General features: G+C 41.4%; 1 protein-coding gene across 1 annotated transcript; it reads right to left on the bottom strand.

Annotated features, from left to right (window-relative positions):
* Nucleotides 1-375: 375 nt before the first annotated feature.
* On the bottom strand, nt 376-3,424 carry LOC6557260 (ionotropic receptor 75a). The gene is made up of 8 exons (XM_001984069.2): nt 3,297-3,424; nt 2,957-3,234; nt 2,399-2,555; nt 1,391-2,323; nt 1,057-1,327; nt 841-1,003; nt 678-780; nt 376-625 (listed from the first exon to the last, which is right to left on the bottom strand). Exons 1-8 carry the CDS (start codon nt 3,420-3,422, stop codon nt 497-499), a joined length of 2,160 nt encoding a protein of 719 aa, XP_001984105.2. The 5' UTR covers nt 3,423-3,424; the 3' UTR covers nt 376-496.
* Nucleotides 3,425-8,031: the final 4,607 nt, after the last annotated feature.

Below are 8,031 nucleotides of genomic sequence, written 5' to 3'. Positions count from 1 at the left end.
GTTTTTTGGCCAACGAAGTTGTCGTGCTGTGTAACTAGTATATAAGTAAATTCAATATTTCACTAGGCTTTTAGGGTTTAGTTTTTTTGTAAAAACATTTAAGTAAATGTTGCTGCTATATTCAATCAAATTAAATTCACGATCCGTCCCACAATACCCACCTAATGCTAATCAAGCTACAATCCACTTAAACTTAAGTAAAATCAATTAAATATTTCTAATTAGATTACGACAAAAGCGTTGACGTCGCGACGTCTTGAATTTCAAACAGCAACAGTGACTGCTAAAATTTAATTATGTAAACGTTGATTTCGGGTATGTGGGCGTTTACTATTGGAAAGTTAATTTAATTAAACTTTCAATGTCTGACAAATAAGTAAAATATTTGCGTGAAGCTAAAAATCAAAATGGATTCCTGGGCAGCTTAATGCAAAAAGGACTATTAATAAACGGAGTGTTTTGAGTTATATGGGAAACTGTTAAGCTAGAAAGTTTCTTAATTGAATTTGATTCCAATGCGAGTGTGCCACTTCGAGTAAAGTATCTCAATAATTAGCACGAATATTGTTATGCCATAGCTAATTAGAAGTATCATCAGCGCCGAGCTTACAGTATCCATATCAACCTATAAATAGTGGTATTAATTTAATGTAATTAAAAAACTGTGAACTACTCACATGCAAATCCGAGGTTTCAATTTTCTTCACACAGGGCGGCTTCGCCGTGTGCCACACATTGTAATGATATGCAAATATGCCAGTTTCCGTAATACGTCGCCAGCTTTTCACAAATTTTGAGTTGTTTTTTTCAAAATATTTTAATATCTCAACTTTTACTCACCCGTATGAAATGACCTTTCGCATGGGTGAATTCTTTTGGGATATGGCCACCGTTTTCTGCGGTGGAAACATGCTGATCTCTGTAAGATCGCAAATATCACGCTCGCTAAAAGTGTCGGCAATTGTTTTATAGGCAACAGCAACATCCATATGAAAAGCAAAACCTGTAATCAAAGATTAATCCTAAACGAACACGCATACTTGAAGTGAAACATACGTTCATTTTTGACACGTTGCAAGCCCGTTTCAGGATCCATCCAATTGGTTGCCGCATTTTCCTTGGCATGCGCTCCCACCTCATGACTGTGTACAATATCACGATAGGCTTTAGCTGAAGCACCGCTTGACGCTCCGTCCGCATCCTCAGGAGTGGACGGCTGTCCCTGACCGCCGTCAGGGACAGCACTAGGCGCCTCAATTTCTTTGTTAGTTGGCACTTGGGTAATTTTCTTGGCATATATCTCCATGGATACAGGATCTTTGGTGTTCTGTCAATAGCAAATAAGTAAGTACATAGTAGTTTCGTCCTGCCTACTTCTCTGATTGCTTACCAAAAAATAATCGCGATTATAGAGAACATCCTCGACGCCCACCTTCAGCGAACTCTGCACCAGATCTTTCAGAGTCCTTATGGTCTTAGGTTTCTCCATGAGTAGTGTTCCCACAATACTCGCCGAGTAGAATTGAAAGATGCAGAAGGAGAACAACAGGCTGGTTATAACAATTGTGCGACCCGACATGAAGTTAGTGGAAAAACCCAGACCCTGCTGGCAAATAATGCCCACAAAGAACAACACAGACTCCATAAAAAGACCCTGTCGATTAGATACAGTAGCCAGTGCCTTGCGTCTTCTGATGTAGTTTCTTAATCTTGCAAAGCAGCGCTGCCAACATCTACCCTCAACAGGTTGCAGCTCCAGTGAGACAAGGGATACATGGGAAACAGGACGTGCCTCCACCTGCTGCTGTTGTTGCTGCTGATGATGTTGTGGTGCACCGCCCTTTGGCTTAATCAGCGCAGCACCCTGCTGTGGGTTAAGTTTACCCTCGATGGTTGTGAGCAGCCAAAGTATAAGCACAGTGAAAACCCCACACACCAAAATTAACATCCAAACATCGTCCGTAAATGGCTGTAGGAACACAATTCGATCCTTTTGCGTACTACGGGGATGCCTAAAGATAAAACACGGCCGACTTGACCAACTTTGACCAGATGCATCAATCCACTTATGCCGCTCCAGCCAATAGAAAATAGGAGCACCGCCAATATCCGTCTCATTACGTATGAGAGCACCAATCATGCCATCATATCGCCCGTTCTTTAAATAGCCCCAGCTGCTGGTTTTCGAGAGAACAAACGTCCAGTTGAACATATCGCGGACGACCATAAGCAGATTGAAATTGAAGCGATTCATCGTATCCATATAGCCCGACGTGTGCGTCAAATAGTGGAGCAGTGAGCCCGTCATATTCTTGTCCGTCACCTGTCAATGAGTGTGGCACACACGACGACAGCAGGTCAAACTTATCCCTCTCTCTCTTCCCCAATTAATACCTACCACAGCCATGCAACGCACTTGGGCATGCTTCATATCAAGACGTCGCAGCAGCGTTGATGTTGTGCGAAACCAGCTCTGTAGCTGCATCCCGTCTGTCAATGTAAAGTTGCCAATTTTCGTTATGTTGACATCGCCGCCATAGTTACGGCCAGGACTCCTGAAATATTGAAATTTGACAGGCTTCAAATTATTCATGATTAACCGCGACTGGACTGAGTAGAGCTATGCACTTGAGATTAGTCACTTTAAAACTTACCCTGGTCATAGCTAAACCTTATATGATAAATATAGAAGTCAAGCTATGTTTCCAATTGCATCGGAATTGAAAACGAGATTTTGCTATTTACATAACAAATATACGATTCAAAATTGTTTGAAATAAGCTAAGGCGTTGTATATTTTTCCATCAATATTATTGATTCACACTGACACTGACTGCATCCAATGCTCCCAAAACCCACTGTCACTAGCAACAAGTAAGTTGCAAAAACTATCTCTGACAGCTGTCTCTAGCAGAGGAAAATATACTCAGCCCACTCCATGTTGCACAGTACATACCACACATCGTACAGTAAATAACTGGCATCTTGAGGCGCTCTCTTTGCCAGTGTCAGTTCGGTGTTCATGTAGAAGTTCAGGGTCTCCATTAAGTTCTCAATGGGCTGCAGTTCGTCCGTTTCCCTATTTCCATCCGTAGCCATAGCCGTATCCGTCAGATGCAGTTGCTGTTGCTGCTGCTGCTGTTCCCTCTGCCTGACGCCCGCACCAACGTGCAGCGTGTAATCCTCAATCAATAGCCAGTGATATTTATCATTGTAGAGCATCTTGCCAGAAGCCTTACAAATAGCAAGTTGCAGGCAGACTGAGCACTCAATATGCATAAGGACGTTCCACTTACCAGCTCCAGGAAACGACGACTTAGCATGCCGCACGCCAAATCCACGACCACAATTTGCCTCAGCGCTTCCATCGTCAGCACGCTGTCCAACCACTCGGCGTTATTCGCAGCCATACTTGAACCCATCCCGGATCTGCCACCCTGGCCCCTGACTTTGCGCAACTGGCTGCCGCTCACCTGACGCAGCACATCCAACAGCACAATCCGCACAAATGGTTGCTGCAGCAGCAGCACATCGCCATCCCCGTTGTAGTTCTGGTAGGTGAGGCGACCAATCAGCTCAAAATTCTTGGCATTGAATGCCTCGCGCAGTTGGTTCAGTTTGGCGCGACTGGCGCTCATATTGCCCGTGTCATTGTTGGCTGGATTGCTGCAGGTGAAGTACGTTAACCTTGGTATTTGTTTGTGCCCCACAGCGAACTCTAATATCAGGCGGCTCTGCAGCAGCGCTGTGGTGCGTGGCTCCAGCCACACTTTCGCTCCGACAAGGCTAGCAAAAAGCAGAACTGGCGGCCAGCCACACATGATTTCAAATGACGCTTTCATTACCGTTCTGCGGCTTTATACGAATCCATCCATAAGTACAACTACTCAATTATGAATCAATAACGCGACTGCAGTCAAATCTTTGGCAACGTTTAATGTCAGTCATAGCAATCGGACACAGGAATTTCCCTTTGCTTGTCAGCTGAAACTGACTCATTATTCAATTTCGATTCAATTAGCTTTCATAATTCATGGCCCAGCCATAAATATGCATGTGGATACGTATGAATGTCAGTCCCTTTGCGGATTATTCACTTCCTGTGTGTGGGTGTTTGTGCGTGTGTGTGTGCGAGTGTTTTTGTGTTTGTCCTTGGAGTATTCACTTGGTTTGCAGTTTGCTGCGCCCATGTCACAAATTTTGACAGTTTGTCACTTTAATTGAATTTCTATCAAAAGTTCTTAGAGAAACTTTATTGCATGGGCTATTATAACAATATTTTATTAGAAGTTACACAACTTTTGCTTAAGATATGACAGCTGAAAATTGTAAGCATTTGAAATATTTAAATATACGAAATTCACCAAGACTGTCTTTTATCTCAATATCGATAAGTTTCTATTCAGTTTTAAAGGATTCTCAACGATGTCCAGCTATGTTTTAATTAAAAATCAAATATATATAATAACAGCAAAATAAACGCACAGGTTCTCTAATCGCTGACCTTATAACATATTAAAATTGATGGCTTTTTGGGCAATCTCATTCATTTTTGTATTTCCTGCTTTTAAATTTTTCCTTTTACATTTTCATTGCCATTATTTAATTCCATTTTTGTGTTCAAGTTATGTTTAGGTCCAATTTGTGAGCTTAAAGCAAAGCAAGGCAACAGCCAGCGGTGTCCACCGACTTGGCCACAAACTCATATTTCCTTATTATCTGCGCTGGGCCATCCTCATAATGCCGAGGAAAGAAATACGAAAAAAAAAAAACTGAAATGGAATTATTAATGGCACTGTCCATTTGCTGCTAAGTGGCGCAAATTACATTTTTGTTTATTTTGCTTGAGGTTTAACGCTGTTGTTTTATTTTTATATATACAGATATACAGTTTTTTTTTTAGTTTACCAAGTTGACTTCTTGGCCCTTAGGGGCGTCGGTGCTTTAGCTGCTTGTCTTGTTTTTTTTTTTTAATTTTATTTCGTGCAGCCCCAAGTGTATTAGGTATGGCTTTTTGGCGTTCGCTGAAATCCTTAATTGTTCTTGGCAGCAAACGGAGCGCGAAGACTTTGCGTTTGGAAAGCGCGTCGAAGCGCATCGCTTTAATGGCTACACAATGCTTCAATACCTTTTTGCCGTTATTTATTGGCCCCATCGCTAACCAACCACCCACCAACCACCCACCTACCCACCATATCGTGTATGTGAGCGAGCACACTTTGCGTATGTGTAATATTCTGCTTGTAAGCGGATTTGAAGTCATTTAGCAAAACTTTCAGAAAGTTGTGAATATGCCTCAAAAAGTACGGGGCCAGAACTACAGCCAGAAACTTAGTGATGTTGCAATTATAAACTAAATATTCTTGCGTATGCATGAGGTTTCTCAAAATTTTGTTTTGGTTTTAGGGCACAACATTCAGAGCAAATAACTATAACTAAACTGCCACTAATGAGTGGTAAAGTGCACATTTGCAAGCGAGCAACGAGCAGTCAACCAATAAAAACTGATGGTAACAGCAACAAACGACAATTTACACACAAAAAACATGCTCAGCAAAGAAAACTTTTCATAAAGGCAAGCTACTTATACCCTGGAAAAAGGTATTATAAACATTGAGGGCAACAACTTTGGCTCTATTAAATGTACATATTCTTGATTAAAATAAGCCGGATCGTATCACTATATTGTTTTCAAAGATATCTACAGAAAACTCTTAAGGCAGAAATTAATAAATTTCAGACTAAAATCGGTAAATTGTTGTCATAGAAGCCATTGATGGTTGTTTCAAATTATTATAGAAACTAAACAGAACAGATTAACGCTGTAAGGGTATGTAGTCTTCAGAATGCCAATTTGATTTCATGATTTCTTTTCGGCTATTCAGCTATCTCGTTCCCTCACTTTTTGTGCCTGGCATATTGGCCTTAGTGAAGTGTCAACGGCAGTTGCAACTGTCGTCGCTTTTGGGCTTGCTTTATGTACCTCGTTACTGCGGCTAAAAGTCGAGCCAAGTGCAGGACTAAGCCACAACAAAGCCGTGCAAAAGCGCAAAATGAACAAGCGCAGAAAGGCAGCGGCACAAAGCAAAAGAGGGGAGACGACGTGACAAAGGGAAGGTTGGGAAGCGACAACGAGGGACTTGTTGGTGGCTAAAAGTGCCAAACGACATTTGCATGCAAATGATGCAGGCAGTCAAGTGGCAAGTGGAAAGTGGAAAGTGGCAATGGAACCTACTCCCAATACTCCTCGGTACTGCAATTGCCCGGACTTGTAGCGTATTGGCGACGAACGAGCACAGGCAGTTGAACTTGCTTCGTGCTAATGAGATCAGCATGCAAATGACCAATGGCAGTGTCACAACTGCAGCTGGCCAAGTCAATGGGACGAGGGCTAAGAGTCGGCTGACTCTCAGTATGCCAATCTGGATTGCAATGAAAGTAAGCCATTATTGCTGCACATTATACAGTTGTTACTTTATAGCCGTAAGTGACTTACAGCATTCATCAGCATCAGTCGACCATATTACGGCAAAAGCCACATTAATCAGCTCACGGCTCACGGCTCACGGCTCACAGCTCTTGCGCTAAGTAAAGGGCCAAAAGTGCCAGTCTGCCACACTGATGATGATTTCATTTTATGTTTAGCAAAAATGTTTGCATCCAAGGCAGAGACTGAACACGGCCAATGGTAATTTTTCCAGCTGAGCTGCGCTGATTCGAAAGCAGCTAAGACCCTCAGCTGAATTTCAGCTATATTATGTGTGCTGCACGTATTATATTCGGGCCAAATGGTAGCAGGTAACGCAGTTAACCAATGCTTACATAGTTCACTGAGAAAGGACTCTCAAAATGATCACATCAATCAGCGCAGCTTGCAAGACGGCAACGAGATTGCCTAGCTTAAAATATGATTGTCATAATATTAATATGAATAATTACAATCGTCCTGGCTGCTACTAGTGCTCCTAAATTAACAGTAGGCTAAGAATCAAATGTATGCTTCAATTTGTGATCAAAAGAAATCGCTTTGTGGCATATTTTCACTGTTATTCAAGGACATTATGTCCACCAGTAACGGGTCGGATTGATTGAATAAGAGGGGCAACGAAGCAAGCAGGCGTTTGCTGTTAAGCCAACTTCTTAATGAGAGACATTTGAAGCCGGATTTTTCACATTCTCTGGCCAAGTTTTTACCTTCGGCTTACTCATCTTTTGTGCATTAATAAAGTCGACTGTCATGTGGCATTTTTCATCATTATGCGGATTCCGCAAGTTGACAAATTTTTAGTGACATATTCTTATGCTTGTGGCAGCAAGCAAGTAGACGAGTAGAATAGCGCTGAGCGCTCGGCTTTTATCCTTGAAATAAATTTGCATTTTTCAAGATATTCTGCGTAAGTAAAAACACAGTTGAGTGACAGTTGTGGCATTTGTTTTAGAACACAGTCAAATAAAACCCAGAAAATGTTATAAATTATTTCGCTTTTCTTCGGCCTTGCGTCAGGTAGTGAGGAATTCTATATATATATTTATTTTAACAAAAAATATTGTATTAATTATGTAGGAATCGTGATATTTAAGTTTTGTGCTATATATTTTCAATATCATATTCGATGGCATTTTTCGTTATATTGGTATTCTTCAGTTAATTCACGGCTCAAGCAAATCTGCAGCTATAACACTGTCTTCCCCAATCCTTTGGCTTCGCCCATTAAATCCTTAACGCGAGCAAGTCATAACTTAAATACCATAAAATAAATCGCACTCAAATCTCTTTGCCACTTTCCTATGCCCTGACGCCTTTCTTTCAGCCACTTGGCTGCTCAGCAAAAGTTGCGACGTCAACTGAAAAGACGCACTGAGTGCATTTTGTTGATTTATAATAAAAAATAATGTTAAAACATATTACAATATAATGAATGCGCGCAACGGGGTAGCTGCATCGTCAGATATAAAAATATAAGTAAGGCAGAAACATATATTGGGTTAAGGGTGGAGTGGAGAGGAAGCACTGCAAACAGCGCCGTAAAC

This window comes from Drosophila grimshawi, unplaced genomic scaffold (genome assembly GCF_018153295.1).
Source record: "Drosophila grimshawi isolate 15287-2541.00 unplaced genomic scaffold, ASM1815329v1 contig_44, whole genome shotgun sequence".
In the NCBI taxonomy this organism is placed as follows: domain Eukaryota; kingdom Metazoa; phylum Arthropoda; class Insecta; order Diptera; family Drosophilidae; genus Drosophila; species Drosophila grimshawi.
The sequence above is the reverse complement of the archived record's forward strand: the minus strand, read 5'-3'. Positions and strand labels throughout refer to the sequence as shown.